Here is a 22,983-nt window from a genome sequence, read left to right as displayed (position 1 = left end):
CAAATAGGGAGTTAATGTTTCGTTAAGTACAGAGTGTAAAAGGGCTCTGATACTTCAAAGTCCTTTGCCTACTGGGTAGGCAATGTAAAGGTTGCCAGTCAGAGATCATTGCACTGGAAGTTTGTTATTCTCTGTATTCCACAAAAGAAAATAAAACTCCACAAGAAAACACACATTACCATATTTTGTGAGGTTAAACATTCAGTATTTTCCAACAGTCCTTATTTTCACTAGTTTCACATTCTTTCTTTGTTTGTGTCACAAGAAAAGATAACAGCTTGATTTCATTATGCAGGCCCAGTCTGGATGTTTCAGGTGAAGATATACAGGAATGACAAGATAAACCTTCTTTGTCTTTTGAGATCTATGGATGCGCAAGATCTCCACATTTGTAAATCAAGCTGTTTGAGTGCAAATATGTGAAAAGGGGCTTTCAGCATTTAATTTCTGATGTCTTCACTTTCATCTCTAGTTGTCTACATCGCTGAGCACATGTGTAAGTGTGTTTGAGGAGAGGATTATTTTCTTCTGTCAGGTTTTGTATCATGATATGAGAACTCCTTGACCTTGTTTGGTGGGTTGCTTCAGTGAAGCCCTACATTTCTCGTGGCTCAACTTAATTTTAAGCTGATTTGTGTAAAGCCTGACAAATGACATCTGGCTGAACAGGGTATCCATCCCATCACCCACATCCTATATCTGCATTTTTTAATGAGCACGCCACTCTTAAGTGACTTGAACAGCTGAAACCACCACACAGACACCACTAAGCAGAATAAATCTTGCAGAGAGCAAACGATTCAGGGTCACAGAGGTCCTGTAGTTTTGTTTGCAGTGAAACTGAGCATTAACTTTTTTTTCAGAAAGGGCTGGCAGGCAGAAAAGAAGTGTATGCTAGTTACATGTTACTTCATTGTGTATTAAGCTGATGACCAGATAGAATTGAGTAACATTTGTCAATAAATGAGAGAGAAGCTTTTGTGCAAGGAGATAAAATTAAGAAATTATTGTGAATTAAATACTTGGAAAACCAGTATGAGATGTTCATGATGCATTTAGTTCTTTACTTAATCTGTGTACATATTTTGAAATAATATGTATTATTTGAAATGTGTTTGAATAAGCACTATTTAGTCTGCCATAGAAACATGTTTTTCCACTTCCCCCCACCCCCCTTTTCTCTTTCCATGTGTCGGATTTTTTAAACTTTAATAGTTTAAAAATAGCTGCAGGTTAAAAACCTACTTTAACAATTCCTGCCTTTATAAAATATTGCCCTTTTATCACACATGGACCTCTCATTGACTTACACATCACACACTACACCTTACAACTGCATCCAAAGAAGCAACTGGTGGAAACCTTGCAGAAAAGAGCACAAAAAGCTTGTGCCATAGGACAAAACAAGCATGTCATCCATTCATTTTTTAACTGGCAGACAAAAACACAATCCTGAAGAGCCAACAACACATGAACTTCCTGACCTTTGTGCTGTGATAGTTTCTGTAATTATTGAAGAGTGGGGATGGGCTGAGGGCTAAGGAGGGGAATTTGGGGGTTGGCCTTGGCAGTGAGATAAGGGTACATATAAGGGAGCTGCAGCAGGTTTGGGAACACTAACAGGGTATTTTCCTGTGTGCAGCTCAGCGAGTTTGGATCCTGAAATCATGAGCCAGTGCCCCTTTGCGGGGAAGAATTACCTGTGAGTCCTTCCTCTCTGTTTTGCTTTATAAATTCAATTCAAATGATAAAGTGTTAGTGCAAAATATGAGATCTCAGAGAGGAATTACTTATTATCAATAGACAGCTGTACCTATTGCTAAATTAATACAGATCATACAAGGACTTGTCTGAGCACTTGTTTTTTAATGAACTAAATGTGATGTTACCAGCTGTTACTGTGACAAGAGGAATTTCAGTTTTTATCAAAAGCCTGCTTTACTGGTTCTGTTTATCAAAATAAAGCATGGTTTGACTTGTAGATGCATCTGTTAGTAGAAAGGCAGGTATATTCATAGTTCTTTAATTAAATATTTTGCTTATTTATTTCATTTTCTTCTTAGATTTAATTTTAACAAGCTATCTTTGGAAGATGAAAATGACGACAAATCTCAAGAAGGAATAAATAAAGCCAGCAAAGGTGGGCTTATCTATGGAGAATACCTACAAGTAAGTTTAAGGATTTTATATTTGCTGTCCTGGTTGCTCTTACAACTTGAGGCAGGACCTGTGTTTGACACTTCTCCCAGCAGTCAGTCAGTTACTATGGCAGGTTTCCAGGTGTAACAGGAACAGGTGCCCATCTCAACTGGGACCAAGGTAGACTGTGGGAAGACTTCTGAAACTGCAAGGAAGATTGATATTTGGGGGTTTTGGTAGGGAATTATCCATATTGGTAAACCTAAACTGTAAAGTGACACACCACAAAAAGTTTTCTTTGGTCTGGCAATAATCACTAGGCCATTTCTGCACGCCAGCAGGCTCTGTGCAACTTCCTTGAAAGTTCAGAATAGTTGGCTAGAAATATATATTTCAGAAATATAGGGGGTAGGATGATGACTGGGAGGGATCAGTCATCATCCTGCATCTAATGGTAGAATTGAGAGCTTAACAGAACAGTTCTTACCTTTATTTTTAAGCTGAACAAAATATTGAATGCTCAAGAACTTGAGAGTGAGAAGAAAGGGAAAAAAATCCATGATGAGCATCTTTTCATTGTGACACATCAAGGTAAGTGGAGGAGTGAAGTGGTGGTTGACCAACATTTTTGCCACAGGGAGTTATTTGGTGCTGACATACGCAATACGTTGTTTTAATTTTAGACACTAGCACAACAATAGCTATCTGTCTTTATCTGTTTTATACTTGCATATATTCATATATAAATTGTAAGGCAGTAATCAAATCTATGCTTGTGAAGCCATAAATATAACCTTAAGATTTGGTAAATGAAGATATGGATGGCTCTATTCTTACAGAAATTAAGGTGGTGAAAATCTTGGTGTTGTCCAAGCAACAGGCTGTGCAGGTTATTATAGGCAATTTTTGTGTGTTGCCTTGTGCCTCCTCTGAAACTTCAGTTTTAACCATCTAGAATCTGTCTAGAAATCAGCACACCAGTTAGGCACTCCCTAATCCCCATATCAGGGTTTTTAGACCCTGGCCTGATGACATTTTCTGTTATTGGCAGAAAACACGTAGATCATAAGCAGGTGTGGAGTTAGATTTTAATGAAGTATCAGATCTGGATTTTCTATTTTCCTCCATTTGTAATGAACAACCTGCAGATCAAATATCTGATGTGCAAAACACGTTTTAAAAAATTCTGTCTGTATTTTCAACTATAGATTATTTTGTCTAATACTTTAGGTAAAGGACAGAATACTGTGACACGTAATAAGTGTATGTGACAGCATCTTCTTGAGCACAGGTAGTGTCAATTTAGGCTATTCATTTCAAATCTACATGTAAGAATTTTTCTTTCCTGGTGCTAAGAAGAACAAAAGTAACCTTGAAGTTGATGCTAACAGTGTCTTTCTCCTTGTAGCATATGAACTTTGGTTTAAGCAGATTTTGTGGGAAATGGACTCTGTGCGAGTGATCTTTCAAAATGGTCATGTAAGTTAAAACCAAGTATTATTTTGGTAAAATTCAGCCTTGATTTTCTTTTGCTTCCTGCCTCTCAGTCTGATATACTTGGGTTTACTAAAGCAATATGTGCTCTTTTTAGAAACGGCATCAAAAGACCAAGTAAAATTTGGCTTATATCTTGATAGTACAGATTTTTGATCAGCAAAATCTTATTTCCTCCTGAAGTATGCCTTTTGTGTAGATCACCTTCCAAGGCCAATTTCATTGGCCAAAACGCTCTCATACTCTCCTGCTAGTGCTGCGTAACTGCAGAAACTTAAGTTGGAAATATTCTACTGCAGAAAAAGCAGGCTCAGAGGCAAAACTGAAAAGCAGAATGCTCATGGGTGTTTTTCTCTTGGAAAGTAATTTCTGCCTTTATTCAGTTTCTGAAGTCTACATCCTATCTCCTTCCATCCAGTATCTGCTGTGATGAGAACTCATTTTTGTGATTGGGTAATAGTAAATTCAACAGAGAACCAAGAATCCAAGGCAGTGTAATATTGTGTGAGAATTTCTGAAAATTACAAATATAAGCAATTCTTCACATGTGTCGAAAGCTAAACACACATTATAAAAATAGGTAAAAATGGAAAACTCTTGAATTGATACTACATCCACAGAAAAATCTGACTGCATGCAGTCTGAGAAATACCTTAAGTAGATCATTAGCACGTGTCTACAAAGAAAATTTGAAACTAGACCAAATTGAAGGAACCTTCTTGAATCATAAGGTCCAATGAAAATGTTCTCTGTTGTCCTCTATATTCCTGATTTAATTGGCTTTTTAGTTTAATATTTTATCAAATTATAACTGACAATAATCAGTTATTTAGAAGGTGGGGTTTTTTTGTGAAAAAATGAAGCATTGCTTGTAATCAGAATTTGAAATGTCAATGTTAAGGTCAAGTACACAGACAAGCAATTAGGGAAATGATTATCATCTGCCATTTTTTTGTAGTTTGATATTTCCTGGTTGCATGCCCAGATTTTAGAGAGAATTTTAATCCTATTGAAACTGAAAAGAATTTTAGCAGACTGCTCTGCAGACCAAGTGTTTAACTTAGCAAAAAAACCCCCCCAAAAAACCCAACAAAACAAACCAACCAACCAAACAAAAACCTTCTGTGTTTTCCATTTAGTATTTTTCTATTTCCCACCAGATTTAGTCTTTTTCTCTTCTCTGCTTGCGAATGCACATTTCTGAAGAACATGCTTTAGATGTGCTCTCCTGATGTACCTGTCAGATTATTTTGCTTCTCAACTTTTGAGTAATTTCCATACCTTCCTTATGGCTTATAGAATAGAAATATTCTAGAATAGAAATCAGAATAGAAATCATTCTAGAAGTAGTTATAACAGAAAGTATGTAATTTTCATATTATATAATATTAAATTACAATAATATTTTAATTATTGGAAAATATAAATTATTGTGGTTTAGAATTTAATTTGACTTCTATCTTAGTCAAAAACATAGAAAAGAAAAAACCCCATATGACAGGTCTACCTGTAATGTAACATCAGTCAGGAAAAAACGGATTTCAATCTTTGAAAATTAGAGTTTCAGTTTTAAGTTAAAACCAGAGTGCTCTATTCCATATTAGAGATTCTGCCTCTATGGATTTCACATGAGAAGGACTTGGGAACTGTAGTTATGTACAACAGTGAAAAGACATTAAATAAGTAGGTAGGATCTAGAGAAAATACTATTCTGGTTATGATCTTTATTTTTTCTACAGGTAAGAGATGAGAGGAACATGCTGAAGGTTATTACTCGAATGAACAGAATTGCACTGATTCTGAAATTACTTGTGGAACAGTTCTCAGTTTTGGAAACTATGACTGCATTGGACTTCTTTGATTTCAGGTAAAGATTTATTATTCCTCCACAGCTGGTAATTCCCATCCTTAGAACTGACTGTGAATTTTGCACATCTGCTGGTGTCTGTCAGCAAGCTGAGAGCTCACCTTGAAGAGACAAACATGACATTAAAGTTCAAGGGTCAGTTATGAAATTGACCTTGACTGTGAGTCCAGCATGTTCTGCAAAAAGTGCAAGTGAATTGTTGACTCTTTTGTGTAGGGTGCTGCTGACTGGTTTCAGGGTCAAAAGTTGAAACAGCAGAAAGAGCAGAAATAGCTCATGGTTCTGCTGGCAATTTAGTTGAAACTTGGCACTGAAAATTGAAGCCTTGTTCTATGGCAAATCATAGAAGTGCTTGGGGGAGAGACATGCACTCTCTCTAGATAATCACACAGGTATTTCAGCTGTCTTGGTTTGCATGGTGTTGCCCAGGGTCTGCAGTGCTGGAGGCTTTGAGTGGCTGAAGAAAGCATTGCTGTCCCTTGTCCTTTTTCCTCAATAATTTCTGCTGTCCAGTAGCAGCTCAGTGTATTGCTGGGCTGGATGGTAGGTACTTCATCTGCCTTCTCCTCAGGCCTTCTCTGGGATCCTTTGGCTTCTCATCTCTCCCATGGCATTTCTTTCTCTTCCCTTACTACATCTGGGTCCTTTCACCACAGTACCATGTGTTACAGCTTCACCCACTGTCTTCCTTCCCTATTCTTCTCCTGTTTGTGTCACTTGTGCATATCAGTCTGCCTTGTGACCGCAGTGCCATCCAGCACCCCATCCACTTCTGTACTTTGGTAGCCTTTCCCTCCTATCTTTTAAGAGATAGAATGTTTAGAATAGATTTTATAATAGATAGAATAGATTTTAATGTTCCCTATTAAAAACAGCAGGAAATCATGATTTTTTCTTCACTTGTTTGAATCTAGTGTTACACTGTAGTAGGGGAAATCCATGGGCTAATCATCCATTTTGATCCATACTTCAGCTTTTCAACCACATACTGTCATTTGATAAGTAAACATAAGATTAAATCAATGATGTGTCTCTGTCAAATCTTGTACTCGCAATTCAAAATGCATTACGATTATCTAGCAATGTGGGATTTCAGGTTACTTTTATTAGTAATTATTTTTCAGCATGGTCAGATGATTTCTCGTAAGATTCCTATTAATGAATCCCTCAAAAAACCCAAAACGTTTTTCTGAGCATTTCTACTCTACAGAATAAGGCAATAAACAATATTACACATATATATTGCATGCATAGAGTATTATATGTAATAATATATAGGAATTATGCTGTATATCAAGAGTATTTAAAATGCATTCATTGGCATGTTATTGCTGTGAAAATTTTTGTAACAGCTTTTTGGGGTGCACCTGCTTAGTCTACTTGGAAAGGAAATTATATTCACTAACATTGCCTCCTGTACATCACATGCACAAAGCTGCCATTTTAAAACACAAATTTGCACACTTACATTTGCACTACCTGTGTATGCACAAACAATATAGAACTAGAAAATGAGATTGTTATACGTACAGTGTAGTTGCATTAAAATTGCTTGGGTTTTTTTTTTCCTTTTCCTAAAGGCAGTCATATAAAAAAATCCTCAGATAGCTATTTCATATTCTTCAGATGTGAAATATGGAGGATTTTTTGAGAACAAGAGGAAATTCACCATTGTTGCAAAATAACATCCTGTATTTTTTTATCTTTTCTTCTGTTCCCAAAGATACTACCTAAGCCCAGCCTCAGGTTTTCAGAGCCTGCAGTTTCGCTTGCTAGAGAACAAGATAGGTGTTCCCCAAAGTCTGAGAGTCCCTTATAACAGAAGGCATTACCGTGATAACTTCAAGGGGCAGGATCGTGAACTACTGCTTCAGTCAGAGCAAGAACCGACACTGCTGCAACTTGTGGAGGTAACAATGTCTGCCTTGGACCTTGCTTCATTTCCCCCCATCTCCCAAGTATGTCCTTCATTAGTGTCAGTGCCAAATTATCCTATCTTAAGAGAAATAAGCATGTTGGCAAATACTGTGTCAATTGTGTTTTGGATTCTTGACAAATTTGGCATGAAAGAGAGTTAGTTGTTAGTAAACCAACTGATTTTTCACAGCATCTCCCTTCTGTCTGAAAATTCTGTCTGTTAAACTGGTAAATTGCATTGTGCAAGTGTGAGCTAAGAATGTAAATGCACTGTTTCATTTGCATTGTTTTTCATGACTATAAGCCCTTTTGGGAGGAAAGCTTTAAAAACAGTCCCACAGTTAGTGATGGCCATTAGAGAGGTTAAAAACAATAGATGGCTCTATGTCTTCCTTCTGAGATTTATCATTACTACTATCACATATATATACTGAAGATATTGTTAGAATGAGACAGCTTCTGTCTTCCAACATTGGCCACATGATCTGGAACCTGAGGGGGTTGGTATGGCACCATTATGCAGGTGTAAGTCATCCACACGGACATGCGGAATTTAGCAATAAGCACTTCTACAGGATACTAAACCAGAATTGTAGTAGTAGAATTTATGTTGCTATAACTTGTAATTGTAGGATAATGCAGTTATATTGTTATTGTTTGAACATATTATTACTACTACTAGTATTATTACTATTATTAAAGGCATGGCTGGAAAGAACTCCAGGACTTGACTCAGAAGAATTTGATTTCTGGGGACAATTTGAAGAGAATGTTTTAAAAGGTCTAGAAGAGGAATTTGCCTTGATACAGGTATATAGTGTACTCCTGAACTACTGATAAGCAAAGACATCTGACAAAATTATATTCTGACACAAATTTAACTTTTGGCTTACTCAAAGTTTCTCACTCGCTTCACTTAATCTTCAGCAGTCTTTGTCTGCAAGAAGCAGAAAAAATTGCAAATCCTTCAGGAAATAGCAATATTTTTTTTTTTAATTTGACATCCAAGACAATTTAAAACATGAGATACACGGATGATTCAGATTGCAAAAGGGATGGATTACTATCAGTGGAAGGGCTGAAGTTGATTTTACTGAAACCACAACTTCACCTTTAGTTAGTACTTGCATTTGCACCCTAGAGTAACTATGACGTTTGAGCCCCTGAGCTGTGGATATGGAATATCACTCTTAACTTCCCATGTCTGTTTAACAATTTGCTATGGCAATTTGCTGCTCTGTGATAATTTGAATTGCACCAGCAAATAAGCACCAGAAAATCCCTGACAATTGTAAAACCTGCAGCTTTAAATAACATCATTTAATTTTTTTATTTTTAATGAAAAAATAAGATTTTATCAACTTCCTGAGAATGTCTGTTTATGACTTTCTAACTCATCTAGCCTTTTTTATTTACAATGTTCTTGCCCACAGCTCTGCAAGGATGTAGCTTTTTTGCCTTGAAAACAAATATATCAGACTTCAAACAAATTATGATTAACTTTTCTAGTCCAAAAAACGTGATAAACTTTCAGTTTGTTTGAATATTCATTTATCTGAGTTCTGGAATCTATTTAATTGTACATTTCTTGGTAATTGTACTTTTCAAAGGACAGTGACTCATGTATCTTATTTGAAAATACAGTTCTTACATCTAAGATGCAAATTTCAGAGTATTTATTTAAATAAAAGTTGCATAATGAGTCATTCAAATGCTTAATTTTCCCTGTTGAATTTTAAAACATGTCTTTGTTTTAAATACCAAAGGCCAAAGCAGAATCAGAAGAAAAAGATGATTTAATGGCTGAATTCCAAAAACAGAAAGACGTATTACTTTCATTATTCGATGAAAAACGCCATGAACATCTGCTCAGTAAAGGTAGACTTTATAACCATATGTCAGTATGCACTTTGTATGTTTTATACATGTTATTTATCAATGTTTGTTATAGGATTAAAGTTGCAGGAGAATGAGCAGCAAACTAAGGACACTTGTATTTTGCAGGAGAGAGACGACTGTCCTACAAAGCACTGAAGGGAGCCTTGATGATCTACTTCTACAGGTAATGTTGTAAGATGTGTCTTTGATGGTGACTGGCAGGAGGAGAGGTGAAGGTTAAGAACAGCAGCAGGTTCAGTTAGGCTGGAATGGGCTGTGGGAAGTAATCTATTTCAGCCCTCCACAGGAACCCTGATTAGTCAGATACAGCTCGAAGGTCAGAACAGGCTGCTCAGTGTCACGTCCAGCTGAGTCCTGAGTATCTTCAAGGATGGAGGTTGGACATCCCCTCTGGGCAGCTGGTCCTTGCTTGACCAGATGCTGCTTCTCGACAGTGACTAGTAAATGCCTTGTTCTTCCTCTCCTAGAAAGATCTGGAGTTCTTTTCCAAGTTCAAAAAATAAAGGGGCAGATCAAGACTTACACAGCAGAAGCATTTGTTAAAATGTCTACTGATATTTCAGTACCAATTTAGGAAAAGTATACTTTAAGTCACTAAGCACTGGTGAAATGCAACTTTGAAAAATACAGCTTATGCTGAGAGGTCTCACTGTCTTCTCTTTCATTTTCCAAGGGAGGAGCCTCGTTTCCAGGTTCCCTTTCAGCTTCTTACCTCCCTCATGGATCTTGATGTGCTCATGACTAAATGGAGATGTAAGTCTGACTTTTTTGACTGTGACACTCCCTCTTCTGGATGCAAATAAATTGTTCTGTCTCTGAGTTACACCCAGTCTTAGAATTGAGCTTTGGAGTTCGTGCTTTAGGAATGTCTTTTTCTGTTTGAAAAAGGAAAGGCTCAGCCAAAAGGAAAGATAAAGAGCTGCTTTTGTGATCCTATGATCATAAGATACATGGATATAGCTACCACTTGTATGACCTGCTTTAAAGTGTACTATTAAGGGATAGGTATCTATTCTTCAATGTATCCCAAAAAGTCATTCCCTATCTGGACATACATAAGTGGATGTATAATTCTGTATTAACAGAGCATAGTAATGTGTAATAATTAGTGTGTTCACTCTGAATTACCAATAATTTCGTATTTATTGACTGAAGAATGGCAGAATTAACTCCTGCGTAGCTGAAGACCTAATAATTCTGTATCCCTGTGAAGATCTCTGAATGACCTTTATTAAGTATGGCTCTTTAGTTATATCTGAACACTCACCCTGTGCCATTTTCTCCTGCTGTATCATTTAGATAACCACGTCTGTTTGGTGCACAGAATGATTGGTGGCAAGGCTGGCACTGGAGGCTCATCAGGCTACCACTACTTGCGCTCAACAGTGAGGTAGAAATAACGTTTTTTTCCCTGTTACCTGCAATAATGCAGTTCCTAAATACTCTAATGCTGGGAGGTGTATTTCAGATGGCTCACTGGAGGCCAAAGGGCTGCTGACTCTTCTGGGACTCTAGCATCTCCCCTTGGTTGTTGCATGTTTATTTATCAGTGACATGTAAATTCCCAGCCTTCTGTGACAAAAATAACTCCTCTTGGACACTCATGCAAAGTGCCACCTGTAATTCTCAGCAGAGAAGTCCAGGCTTTACAGCAACAGCAATAACATTAACCCTGCATTGTTCAGTCTGTGTGCCAGTTAGCCCGTTAATGAGATGACAGGGGCTGGAAGTGAGCCCCAGCTACTGTGTCACTGAGCTTCTTTATTCCCTAGCATGACCTCTAATTGCACAATCTCCTTAAAAGCGGATCTTTGAGGTTTCTTCTTAAAGAGTCACCCTGTAGTGCTGTGAGCAACTACTAAAGCAACCACTGGAACAGACGGCAGAGTAGAAAGAAGATGGTTAGACTGATGTTGAGGATTGAATGTCCACTGTCTTTGTTAGAAAGCTCTCCCACTCTTAATGCCAAGTTAACCTGATTGTTCCTAGAAATTCTACTAGAGGTCACACCCTATGGACTCTGCATTTTCAGAAGGGAGATGTTACTACAGATCCCTATTAAGCCTAGTCTGCTATGCCCTAGAAAGTTAGGACTGGATTCTTGCTCTGCAATATTCAGAAGGGTTAGTGCAAGGATTCTTATTATTTGGATGAGAAGGAATGATTACCGAGGATTTAGAAATTATGGCCTTCTATACTGATGGAATTATTGTTCCAATTGTCTTTTTCAGTGACAGATACAAGGTGTTTGTGGATTTGTTCAATCTTTCAACATTTCTAGTGCCAAGACACTGGATACCAAAGATGAACCCAAGCATTCATAAATTCCTTTACACAGCAGAATACTGTGACAGCTCCTACTTCAGCAGTGATGACTCTGACTAGCCTGCCTTTCTAGGCTGGTTGCTGTAAAGAACTTCCTGCCTTTCACCTGGAGTGTGGGTGTGTAAATATGTATTTATGTATGACAGCTTTGTGAATAGTACAACTGGCTTGCAGAAAAAATTAATGGCTTGTAGAAAAAATAAATCTGTATTGAGCTAGCCTATGTTAAGAGTAAAATGACACCCCAATTCAACCCAATGACCAATTTAACTCTTAGTTGGTTTCTTAAAGCCTACACCTAGAGAAAGGGAGAAAATTACACAGTTATTATGATCATGACTTATTTGTACATATTTTTGTATTTGCTTGTTTGTCTAATGCCTGTTACTAGTTTATGTCTAGTTGAGAATATAATCAGTCTCATCACCTTCAGAAAAATATTAGTTTCTGAGCTCTAGAGCAATTTCAAAAGGAATTTTGGGTTAAAAGTTTCAAAAGCTAGATTCAAAAGTAAGGCCTGAATCTATAGAAACCAAACCATCCTGAACTTATAATACATTAAGAATCATGTTGCTATCCCTTTACATGTGAATGTAAATCTCTTATGTAGAAATACCATTAAAAATAGCAGATATAAGTAGTTACTTTGCATTTCAAATAAAGCTGTATTAAAGCTCATCTTTTGTTAAGTCTTCTTCTAAAGCAAACCATAAAGTGCAAACAAGAGTATGGCAGGCATTTAAAGTGATTTTTATTCAAACTGGTGTACAGTAAAAGGCAACTTTGGCTATAGAATATCGATAAAGCAGTGTCATCTTCTTATTAAATGGACTTTTGTCTTTTTAAGTGCTTCCTTTGGAAAGACAGTGCTTGTGCACTGCAGGCTGGAATTTCTGGTAAGTTCTCTCTACCACAGCACTTCAGGTACTTATAGCTGGCAGTAGCACCTCAAAAACACTGGAGGCACATCTGTGTTTCATATTGCTATGACTACATCACTCTTATCCATGCCCATTAGGGATTTTGTTTTCCAGTTACGGAAGTGTGCTGTCTGTTGTTAGTAAGCCACTCAGGGAAGGCCAGACTACACAACATTCAGAGTACAGAAGATTTAATTTTTTTTAAAACTGAAGTTTTCCGCCAAGTAAATTCAGTGAGTAGCAAAACCTGAAGTAAAGAAACATCATACTTGGTCTTCCTTTCATTTAAAATATTTAACAATTAGAAGAACTAAAACAGCAACACTTAACAAGAGACAATTATAAATACTCATTGCATTTGTCATAAAAATGTTATAAAAAACTAATCTAAAACCATGATACAATACTGAGTGCAAAAACTACAGAATTGCTTCAATACTTTTCATAGTAGGTCTTCTTAAAAGATACAGGTAAAGCATTGCAGATGAAAAATTCAGAGCATTTTAGAATTACGTGTTTCATTGGGAGTTCTAGCTACATTTGCCCACAGCTGCAGTTTCACAGCTCAGCAAAGCTGGAACACCTTTTTATTACCAGCAAGTCCCACTTCTAAATTCAATTAATCAGGGAAATTTAACACTCACTCTATTGGATATATTCTGTAATAGCTGACTTTCTGAACTGTTAGTCATGATTCTTATACTCAAATAATTTCAAATATACTCTTATCCTATTGATTTTTTTTTGATCCAAATTCCTTATTATTTGTCCTCATTTCTTTCCTTTTATGATTTTTTTTCTATGGAGTAGTATTCAACACCTGGATAAAGCTTACATTTGAGGATTCAGTCCATCTTTGTTATTTCTATTTGTGCACTCTGCAGTTCAGTCTTCTTCCTCCATGAGAAATTTGGCATTCAACAAAAATTCCAAATCAAACATTTTAAAAAACTTCAGCCAGGAGTGCAGGAATTGCCCTTACAGCCATTTCTTATATTTGAAAATGGTGTTCTGAATTACATCTTCATATACAGTGCCTGTGCTCATGATACTTGTGGTCTTTGACCAGTTGTAGAGGCCCAGAGAAATGTCAAACAAATACTGCTGAAACCGTGTCTGCTATACCTAGAAAGGACATAAAATTTGGTTTTAATAAATACTGAAGTGGAGACTTCCCATAATTCATATTCACATAATGCCCTCTTCCCTCCATGCCATGACAGTAGGAATCCAGGGACTCATCTGCAACCCTTTTATTTCTTCCTTGCCTGGCACTGTGTATAGTTGAAACTTAATCTCCTCCTTCCTCTGCTTTTATGTTTAAAATTTTATATCCTGGTGGTCTCAGAGCACCTCTGAATCAGAAGACATTTCTGTGAGAAAAGGAGCAACTGCTGTCATTTGCTGGATTGTTCTTGTGTGGTACACTACAGAAAATGAGAAAGATCCTGCTTTTTGAAAGAACAGGTGTTGAAAGTAACACATCTGTCCTCCCTGCCATCTCCATAATTGATATGCTTTATCACTACTTGTAAATTTCTCTTTCCAAACTGTTTATACAACAACAGTAAGAACAAAGATTCAGTAACATGAGAAAGCTATGATTGCTCTGATCTTTACTAAGTGCAGGCAAACTGAATATTGTCTATTCTTTATGTGCAGAAGACTTAGGTAATCTGACACCTGTTGCAATGACTGAGAGCTACTGTGAAACACACGTGGAAGGGAAAGCCAATGGGCTACTCTAACACATAAAATTACAACAGATACATAACACTTCCTATCTAGTGGAAATATCCCACCAATTTGGCTCAGCAGTCTGATAAACCCAAGCCTGACTAGCCTTACCTCCATATCTAGCACAAACTGGGTATTTAATGCTGCAGGAAGAAAAAATATCCATGCAAACAACAATAGGGGAGATCGAACTAGCATTAAAAGGATGTATCTCTGTCCTACAAGAAAAGCCATGAACAGGGTACACAATTCCCAGGCAGATTCACTTTTCATATTTGTTTGCTAAACTGAGAGATGATGGCACTCATCAGACAAGGACCACAGCTGTTTTACCTACAGGGAGTACAGTGAAGGCACCCACCTAGAACCATCAGACATGGCTGGATATTTTACACTGCCATTACCTCTGCATGGTAAGGGATAACAGCACCTTGATTATTTGTCTTATACAGTTTTGCCTTAACATGGTGCTTTTCCATCATTCAACTACATGGCTTCGTTGAATTAGCAGCCACTTTATTTTTCTATCTGGACTCATTTAACCTCTTTTAAATCATAGCAATGAAATCATAGCAATGATTTGTACTGCGTCTCTGAGGATCCCATTATATCTTTATTATATACATTGTATTATGATTATATTAATTTGTTAGAGCTATGGAGAAACATATCCTAGCCCAAGGCCTTTAGCACTTACTTTTTGCCAGACTTACCACAGACATTGCCGCCTATCTTGACACGAACGTAGCCATCTATTCCCCAAGTCGGCCCCCAGGAGTTCTGTACAATCCAGTAAGGGATGCTACCTGGAAGAGACATTTCATGAACAAGAGATAACATGAGACTTGGGAAGCTAACACTCCACAGAAGTAATTAGCATTTCAGTAGCTCACTGTTTCTGATGGATTGATGACGCAGGCCAGTGAAACCTACTGTTGTTCACATAGATAACAGAGCTAATATTCTGATACAGGAAGACTGGAGACGGGCTCTTCTAGCATAAAGGCACACACAGCCATGGTCTTGACTTTACAAGGATCAAGTCCCACAGAACTGAAGAAGCTATGACAAGAAGAGATTTTCTTCTGGCTGATGTGAAGACAATGTGATCGTCACAGAACTTCCAGAACTGACCTGACAGCAAACCCAACAGCTTCCAACAGAAAACTGAGTTCTGGATTTTAATTACTTGACCCATGAAAGCCAAATGGTAAGTAAAAGAAACCTCCTGTGCTGAACTTCAGCTGGTGGAAACGCACCTGTTCTGTCAAAACCAGTGATAAGAACAGCATGGTTTGCTCTTCCACTGGAGCAGTGATATTGAATGATTCCACCGAGATAATCCTGCCAGCTAACGGCATCGACTGTCACTGCCAAAGGGCCCCAGCTGATAAGCACCCTCATCATTTCCTCTTCTTGACCACTGCAAAAGAAGTGAGTACAAATACCAAGTTACTTAAGTTAGCAGATTAAAGTGATTTGAGTGATTGTAATCTACTTGTTAACAGTTTAAAAAACAAATAATTAAACGTTATCCTCCAAGTTCTACAGATCACATAACACACATCAGTAATTATGTATTTCATATACTACAGCACAGTGATACAAATACAGGACACACAAACTATGGGACAAGTGTAGATCCAAACACATAATGCTATTAAAAAGCAGCAGGTTTCTAGGTCAAGCCAGTGGGCAATGGAGAGCACTAAATACTTTTCGTACATCACTCTTCTTAATCAAAACCAGCTTTTAACAAACTTTAGTTTGTCTTAGAATTTCCCACTGTTTTTTAAACCTACAGAAGTACCTCTTAACATAGTAATACGCTGAAGTATGTGTCTCAAACATATCAAAACACAGGACATTTCCACTATCAGATATGTGTCATTAGCACCCTCGTACAGTATATTATTTATCTAATATACTGGAGCAGGAAATTTTCATCACTGCATATGTTCATTAACTAAATTTGGCAAATACAGACTGGCAAATATATGATTGATTTTAGTTACTAGAAGTAACACAATTTCTAGTCAGAATAATACTTCTTGTCCTCATTCAGTAGCTGTACTATACTGATAAAAATTAGAAATGAAGTTTTTTCACAAAGAAACTTAAAAAGCTTTAGTTTTTACAGAGTTCTGTTGACAACACTCTTTCTAAAGTCATGGGCTGGAGAGGATGTGGGTAGATATATAAATGCATGAATACTGAACTAATTGAATGCTTCTTATTTTTTTCAATACATTCCAGTTACTATTGGTAGGATTTACTGTTTCTGACAAAAGCAGTGTAATGTTCATACATTAGAACTGTAACTACTCTATATTCCAGTTTATAGCCAATTTAAAAGACCTAATTTCAAGACACCAGTTTTCTCATTTGAACAGACTTAGTGATGGCAGTGTTTAGTGCACTGCTTGTGGCAAGTCTTAACTCTCAAAGATGTTATGCATTCTTCTCCAGCACACAGCTACAGAACTGATACAATCAACCTCACAACCTTTGTCTGGTCAATGCATTATTCTCTCCACCTTACTCCAGGATTGCTGAACACAGAAGGAAAAGTACAGCAAAAGAAAAGAATGAATAATAGCTACCTGAAATCATATGCAGCAAATCCTGTTATTGAAACTCCAAAATCTGAGCGCTCAAAGTAATGGCACAGTCCTGTCTGAGCTTTAAAAGCGTATTCTGAATCTCTCACAAGTTTTACTTTTGTCTGCAAGAAGGTAATTGGGTAAGAATTTAACGCATTTGACTTTACTACCATACAACTCAAAACATATAGAGAATGACCACAGAACCCATTCAAAGTTCAGTTGTGCACTGAGCAAGATTAGAAGTAAGAATGTCACATTGTGAAACAAGTATTTACTATCTCTAGTCTCCATATTCAGTGAGCTTCAGAAAGGATTCAGAAATCTTTAAATAAGAAACGAAATTGACAGGAATGCTTATGAGGATTGTTTAAACCAAAGATGCCTTTTCAATGTAAAGACATAGATATTAATTAAGTTCATTCATGAACTGTTCATTCTCTTCAAATGACTTCAACACACAAAATTATTCTCTCCTTGGGACAGTTTAAGAAGCACAAATATCCCAAAAAGTTATATAAAATACTGTAAAGTCCAATTCTGTTCTTAGCATGTAATTCTCATGCCAGTACATGATGTATGCATTAGCCTTTTATAATTTTCATGTCTTCTGCAGTATAGCATTTTTATAACAGCCTAATTCATTTGTAGGTCCTCTGCTGCCAAGTTAGAGGGAATTTTGCTGCAGAGGAATAAAGGTGAGTATTCTCTGTTGTTCCTGATATTCAAACTTAAGCAAGTTATCTAGACTGCTATTAGCCACGGGTATATTACTCTTCAAGGGTAGAATTACACTTCCTTATGATTAAAAAAAACACTCTATATTTCACCTTCCCCATCACTTTTTTCCAATAAATAACAATGCTAATAGAGAAGCTGATGAAGTCTTTTGGGATTTTTACAAAGAGTTTCAAACCTGGTTCAGCCAGCTCAAAGCGCTAACAGTGGATCCCCCGTTGCAGCCGTAGTTATTGTATGAGCAGTCAATAACTTGCTGCACACTCAGCTTTTCCAGGGTGTTTCCTTTGATTGCATAGGCAGATTCTATGCCACCTACAACGCTGAAAGCCCAGCAGCCTCCACACTGATAGAGAGAAAAGGGAAACAGCAGAGAAAGCAAAAGTCAGCTTTGTTTTTGAAGCCTGATATGAAAAAAAAGAGGCAAAAGAGTCTTCCAATGCTCTTCATTTAATACATCATCTTTGAACTCCGTTTTTAAGGCAATGATAAAGAAATATTATCATCCACTTAAAATGCTGAACTGTTTTTCCCCCTATATTGCTCTCTGAATGCTAGAAATGTATACAGGTGTCTTATTTTAAGGAGTCCTTTCTGATGAATTTTTATTCTTGATGATAGGTCTGACCATGCTTTTTACCGTGAGATACCTATCTTAAAAAAAAAAAAAAAAAAAAAAAAGGCCTCGGAATGAAATTAGTTTTTAAGCACATTAGTAAGTTTTTGTAGAATTTTGAAGAAACAGAAATAGTTTAAGAAAAGTGAAAGTGAAATTAAAGTGAAATTAAACATAATACAAAAAATCTTAAGACAATAACAATCTATACTGCAATTCTAGGCTCTTTGAACTGTGACATTTAAAATAAGCAGCAGAATTTATTCCTCACAAGGTCCTACATGAAGCATGAAAAGGAGAGACTGGGGATTAAACATCCTGTTTCTTCCCAGTGATCATAACCACTTTGGGATGAACTGTAATTGTGTGGGGTCTGGTTACTTTCCTATCATGAATGCATCCCCTGAGGAATTCATGGGTAAAGATGTGGGTGTTTATCACCAAGGGTATTCAGTCATGGGAGAAAAACAACAGGAAAGGATCTAGGATCAACACCTCTCCAGGTGAGATGAGATCAAGTACTGAACTTACTTTGGTTCTTTCATAAAAATGCAAAAGGCACTTGGCTCAAAGCATTCAGAGATTCAGTTAACTAGATCAAAAATTATATTACTGTTTTTAAATGCAGAACTTCCACCTCTCATTGCTCTAAGTCTAATACTGCTTTGCATAAAATTCTATATGACTTCGTGTATGTTCAACTGGCCACTCTTGTGCCAGTGCTCCAAGGAGCCTTCAGGCAGAGCCTCCTCCCTGTGCTCCCTAGCCTACTTGCTGAGAACCAGGAAAGGAAAACACCAGAACTTACTGTCTGCTGATTTCTCACTTCTGCAATGACTTTCTTGTCCCTCCAGTCAAACTTCTTTGGCAGAGGCCTTTCCTTCCCCTTTGGCACTTTTACGTATCTGGGAAGTTTGTGAGGTAGGCTTTTCAAGTAAATAGCTAAACAGAATACAAAAATCTATAAATCTTTGAACAACAACAAAAAAATCCCATTAACAACTAGTTTACTAGAATTCAGAGGTAACTTTGTTCTACAGTTACAACAATTATACCTCATTCTAAAATCTATAAAAAATTCATGTACTTTAAAATAATCATTATGCTCCAGAATGAATATAAGTATTTCTACAGTTTCAAAAAGAACAGAAATATTCTATGTAGGGCATGTGGGTAGGAAGTTTAAAGATTTTCTGAAGTTGAACAATAACAACACATACTCCATAAAACAGATTTTACTCGAAAATTTCCCAAATGTTTTACTTACTTAAAAATTACTTTGTTTTGCCATGTACAAGGGGAAAATAAGAGAAAAAGAGAAAAAATTCTGAAACATCTGCAAGTTACTCGGTTTTCACTAAAAATGGTGTTTATTTATTTAAAACTAAAACAAGATGTTAAATTCTCTGATGAACAGAATACGTAACAACAGATATGAACAGCAAGAAGGGAAGGTATCAGACAAATTTTCTAGGAAAAAAAAAATTAAGTATGCCATATTGCTGCAGAAAGCTCCAGTTGTCATTATGCAGCCATGGATCTCCAAGCATTGTTTGAACTGTAGTAAATTTTGTGCTGGGGTAGGGAATATGAACTTACTAGAGAACCTTGTAGAACTTCCTTTTTCAAAAAGGAAGAACCTTGTGTATCTTCCTTTCTTCTGTTGCAACTGAAGAAAGCTTTAAAGCACAGTGAGAAGAAAGAAGAAAAACCAGAACTGCCTGAATACTAAAACTATGTTCAGGCTGTGGGCAATTCAACCTTGCAAGACTACAGAACATGAAGAGGATTGTTGTATCCTCCGAAGTACTTACAGTTTGGTACCAGCCACTGTAAATTAGCTGACTATCAGCATGGGAAGAATCTGTAAATATGAAAGACACAAGGTTCTGGGAAAGACTAAAAAAAAAAAAAAAAAAAAACCAACCAGAAAAGACATTAGAAGCACTCAGAAAATGTACCTTTGAACTCTTCAGGAAACAGGTGAGAAAACTGATTCATGCCATAGACAGCACTTGTATTATCTTTTGATGATGAATTCAATAATCTAATTCTTTTAGCGCTATCCTGAAGGAATAAAAAAATAATTGTGGGCATTATTAAGTTAGCAGTAGGGACAAAACTGTAAGAACAGAAAAAGAAAAGGTTAACAACAGTAAACATGGAATTAGGTAACAAGAGCTGTTCACCTCAAATTCATCCTGTATCCCTATCAAACCAATAGGAAAGCCATTAGACTAATTTCAACTCCAACAGATACCAAAAAGAGCACTTGTTAAGTGCAAGAAATTGACATGGAACAGACAAAAAAAGACAAGCCGAGAACAAGCTGAGTCAAACTCATCTAATGTCCTTCTTTGACAGCACAACAAACCTTGTGGTTCAAAGATATGCAAAAATGCCTTCAGATAAGAAGAGTTAACCCCATCATTTCATGTTTCTATGAAGCGAAAGAACAGCATCATGACCTAGAGGCCTCCCGACGTCGCTGGGCAGCCGCTCTGGCGGTGACCCTCGGGGCTGGCCCGGCGCCGGGAGCCGGCCCTGCGGGCGGGGAGCTCCGCCTGCCCCCGCCTCCCGGCCTCCATCACCCGGCCGCAGAGCCCGCACCGGCCCCTCGGCGCGGAGGGCGAGGGAAGCGCGGACCTACCCGCAGAGCCGCCGCCGCTTCTTCCCGCTGCCGGCCGCCGCCGCCCTCCTCCCGCAGGCGGGCGGCCGCAGGCGCCGGGAGAGCGGCCCGGCCCGGCCGCAGCAGGCACAGGAGCACCGCCAGCGCCCACCGCGCCATGGCGGGCGGGCCCGGGCACGCACCTACACCCGCGGCTCTGAGGTCCGCCGGTCCCGAGCGGAAAAGGGGCCGAGCCCTCCTTCGCTCCCAGCCCGCGGCCGGAGGCTGCGCCCGCCGCCGCTTCCCGCGGGGCGGGGACAGGCGGGGCAGAGGGAGCGCCCGCCCGGCACCGCCGCTCCCTCAGCCCCGCTCCCTCAGCCCCGCTCCCTCAGCGCCGCACGGGCTGGCGGCGCTCCCGCCGCTCCCGCTCACGGGCGCTGATGGGGATGCCGCCGGCTCCGAGCGCTGTTGAGGGTGCCCAGCAAAGCTGAGCAAAGCCGTGTTTTGCAGCGGCGTTGTTCCGTGTGGGAGAGCCGCGCCGGGCGCGCAGGGCTGCAAAGGAGGGGCGAAGGGGTGCTGGGCGTTCAGGTATCTGCCATAAATCCGTGCAAGCCCTTCTCTGAGAGGAAGGTTAGTTGGTACCTGAAAGCGGGGCTGCCAGTAGGAGAGGGAAAGCGGCAAGAATGTAGGTTACAGGTTTTAGGAAGAGAAGATACGGGTGGGGAGGACAGAGCTGCCCGGTGCTCCCAGCCTCTCTGTCCCGGCGAGAGAGCTTGTTCTGATAGAACACACGGAGAGAAACCATGACTTTCCTCAGAAACTGGTCGGGCTGGTATTTGAGTAAGCAGCTCAGTGTTCAGCTTTAAAAAGCTCCATCAGGCCACTATGATTTAACAGTGCCCTCTTAGTCGATTTCCACCACCAGGAATTTTTACGCAGTGCCTGTAAAAAGAATATCTGTATGTTTTAAACCTGCTCTATGGTTCAGTTCTCTGCTGCTTTCCCCCCACGCTCCCTCTTGTTAACACAACTTGAAGGCACCGCTGCCGTGTCCCGTGGTGCCAGCAGCACACCTGGCAGCCATGTGCTTGGGGGACCAACCTGTGGGGATCACGATCCAGCTTTGCCTTTGCCCTCCTCCCATGGAATGGCTGTCGGAGGATTGGCTGAACGGCCACCAGGTTTGTTAAAGGAAAGGCTATTTATGGCTTATAGCCAGTGGATGGAAGAGCTTGTTGGCAGGGCAGATTTTATTGGTTATTCTGATACGGTTTGTCACTGTAAACCCAGGATTGGCGATGGAGATGTTATTACAATTTATTACAAACTCGTGATTGACAAGTTGAGGTCTGGGATCAGTATGGGAACTGAATGGCGAAAGCTTTTCAAGGATGGTTTGAACCTCAGCAGCCAAATTCTGATGCAAATTCCATCAGACTGTGACTGAGCACTGAGGCCCTCGTGAGAAGTGCAGGGTGTAGTGTCTGGCAGGAGTGTCAAAGGACAGCTTGCTATGGTCACCACAGCTTTGGATGTCCTGGTTGTGGGAGGAACAGAAGCATCAATGCAGCAGTCACATGGTTTTATTCTCTATGGTACAGTCTAATGGGACAGGAAAGAAGTTACTTTGCCAGTTAGTGTAAGCAACAGAAAGATGCTGAAATTATGCTTTATTTAAAAACATACTTTTCATTAAAAGTTTAAGATTTTCCATCAGTCTAACGTGACCAATTTTCTCTAAATTGGCTTGCTGCCTTCGAAATCTGTTGTTCCAGGATTATGATTAAAAAAAAAAAATAGAAAGCATTCAGCTTGAGATAAATATATAGTCATTAAATTTTAAATCAGTCAATCTAGCTTTAATAGAACAAGGAGATACACTTTCAGCTGTTTTTCGGTTTTTATTTTTATAGACTATGCAGTTTTCAAACAGATGTAATCTTGATTGGAGCCAAGCTGTTTTGTTTTGTATATAGACTTCAAGGGTTACTTCTCTCGTGAAACACATGAGGGCAGCAAAGTACTTCTGAAATGTAGTTGCAAACCCCACAGCTTTTATTTTTATTTTAATTAAAATAAATAACCCCCAAACAAACAAGCAAAAAAAATCCCCTGCTATT

At 38.6% G+C, this 22,983-nt stretch overlaps 2 protein-coding genes across 2 annotated transcripts; one reads left to right on the top strand and one right to left on the bottom strand.

Annotated features, from left to right (window-relative positions):
• Positions 1 to 1,637: 1,637 nt before the first annotated feature.
• Positions 1,638 to 12,319, top strand: TDO2 (tryptophan 2,3-dioxygenase). Its single transcript, XM_066317667.1, has 12 exons — positions 1,638 to 1,702; positions 2,064 to 2,169; positions 2,640 to 2,730; positions 3,548 to 3,618; positions 5,373 to 5,500; positions 7,224 to 7,410; positions 8,120 to 8,227; positions 9,184 to 9,295; positions 9,422 to 9,479; positions 9,990 to 10,069; positions 10,616 to 10,706; positions 11,548 to 12,319. Exons 1-12 carry the CDS (start codon positions 1,668 to 1,670, stop codon positions 11,699 to 11,701), a joined length of 1,221 nt encoding a protein of 406 aa, XP_066173764.1. The 5' UTR covers positions 1,638 to 1,667; the 3' UTR covers positions 11,702 to 12,319.
• Positions 12,320 to 12,370: 51 nt separating this feature from the next.
• Positions 12,371 to 21,060, bottom strand: CTSO (cathepsin O). Its single transcript, XM_066317668.1, has 8 exons — positions 20,906 to 21,060; positions 20,217 to 20,322; positions 19,064 to 19,197; positions 17,818 to 17,985; positions 16,902 to 17,023; positions 15,558 to 15,721; positions 15,012 to 15,104; positions 12,371 to 13,686 (listed from the first exon to the last, which is right to left on the bottom strand). Exons 1-8 carry the CDS (start codon positions 21,041 to 21,043, stop codon positions 13,652 to 13,654), a joined length of 960 nt encoding a protein of 319 aa, XP_066173765.1. The 5' UTR covers positions 21,044 to 21,060; the 3' UTR covers positions 12,371 to 13,651.
• Positions 21,061 to 22,983: the final 1,923 nt, after the last annotated feature.

The sequence above is a fragment of the Sylvia atricapilla genome, chromosome 4 (assembly GCF_009819655.1).
Source record: "Sylvia atricapilla isolate bSylAtr1 chromosome 4, bSylAtr1.pri, whole genome shotgun sequence".
Lineage (NCBI taxonomy): Eukaryota > Metazoa > Chordata > Aves > Passeriformes > Sylviidae > Sylvia > Sylvia atricapilla.
Note: the sequence above shows the minus strand (reverse complement) of the source record. Positions and strands in the feature narration are given on the sequence as shown.

Coding starts and splice junctions, on each gene's coding strand:
- TDO2 (XM_066317667.1), top strand. CDS start 1,668: ATGAGCCAGTGCCCCTTTGCGGGGAAGAATTACCT. Junction 9,480..9,989: donor TTGATGATCTACTTCTACAG/GTAATGTTGTAA, acceptor TCATTTTCCAAG/GGAGGAGCCTCGTTTCCAGG. Junction 10,070..10,615: donor GCTCATGACTAAATGGAGAT/GTAAGTCTGACT, acceptor TGTATCATTTAG/ATAACCACGTCTGTTTGGTG.
- CTSO (XM_066317668.1), bottom strand. CDS start 21,043: ATGGCGCGGTGGGCGCTGGCGGTGCTCCTGTGCCTGCTGCGGCCGGGC. Junction 20,323..20,905: donor AAGCGGCGGCGGCTCTGCGG/GTAGGTCCGCGC, acceptor TTATTCCTTCAG/GATAGCGCTAAAAGAATTAG. Junction 17,024..17,817: donor CTTTGAGCTGGCTGAACCAG/GTTTGAAACTCT, acceptor ACCTTCTTGCAG/ACAAAAGTAAAACTTGTGAG.